Source organism: Helobdella robusta, assembly GCF_000326865.2.
Source record: "Helobdella robusta unplaced genomic scaffold HELROscaffold_4534, whole genome shotgun sequence".
NCBI classification, from domain to species: Eukaryota; Metazoa; Annelida; class Clitellata; order Rhynchobdellida; family Glossiphoniidae; genus Helobdella; species Helobdella robusta.
In genome coordinates, this window is record NW_008705111.1 from 1 (window position 1) to 1,035 (window position 1,035).

The following is a 1,035-nucleotide window of genomic DNA, read 5'->3' on the forward strand; positions in this document are numbered from 1 at the left end:
ATCAGCAACATTATAATCAACAACAACATCAACATAATCGAACAACAACATCAACATCATCAGCAACAACATAATCAACAACAACAACAAAAACAACCTCAAAAACAATATCAACAGCATCAGCAACCGCAAAATCAACACCACCAGCAGCCACAAGAACTTCGGCAACAACTACATCAGCAACCCAGCCATCAACAATGTGTTAAAGATGATCAACAAACATTTCCCGCCGACGATGAGCAACAACAACAACAGCAACAACTACAACAGCCATACTGCCAAGAACAACCACAACAACAACAAAATGAAACATGCACCGAACAGCCACAAGAGTCGCAGCAACAGCCACAACAATCGCAGCAGTCACAGCAGCAGCTTCAACAAACGTACCAGGATCAACAACTAAACTCATACAATACCTACCAAAGCCCAAATTACACGCAGTATCAATCACCAAATCTCTGTTACAACTGCTGGCAACATCACCTCTGCCAGAGTCAGTATCCAAGCGAAAGCCAATGTTCTAACCAATTTTGTCGCAACTGTGATAGCTACTATCATAATAATTATGAAATGTATGATAGTTATAAATATAATTATGATAATTATGAATATAATTATGTTGAAAATTATGACGAATAATAATATTGATTCGATAAATTCTTCTGAAAATGTGTACAACAAAGAGTCGTTTTTTACCGAAAGCTTTAATGATGTACCAAGTATAATATGATAAACGATAATAATAATAATAATTATTATTATATATTATAATAAAAATAATTATAATAATCAATATTAATGAAAGTAAGTTTTTTAATGGTAATGTCTTGTCTTCTTTTCTCAATTCGATAACCGTTTAGAATCAAGGGGTGGGCAAACTTTTTGCTGTGAGGGCCGCATTGAGAACAATTTTACCTTTGAAGGGCTGCATGTGTACTTAAATAAATTTTTTCGACCCGGGGGAGAATTTTTTAAGATTTGTGGCTTTTTTTTGGTCATAATGTCGACCAACAACATCTAAATAGCTGTTGT

The 1,035-nt window shown here is 34.7% G+C and overlaps 1 protein-coding gene across 1 annotated transcript; it reads left to right on the top strand.

Moving 5' to 3' along the window:
* Positions 1 to 63: 63 nt before the first annotated feature.
* HELRODRAFT_184794 (hypothetical protein) lies at positions 64 to 406 on the top strand (the record flags this gene model as incomplete). Its single annotated transcript, XM_009026194.1, has 1 exon — positions 64 to 406. A coding segment is annotated over one exon (343 nt), but the record flags the coding sequence as incomplete, so codon positions are not given.
* Between the last annotated feature and the right edge of the window lie 629 nt (positions 407 to 1,035).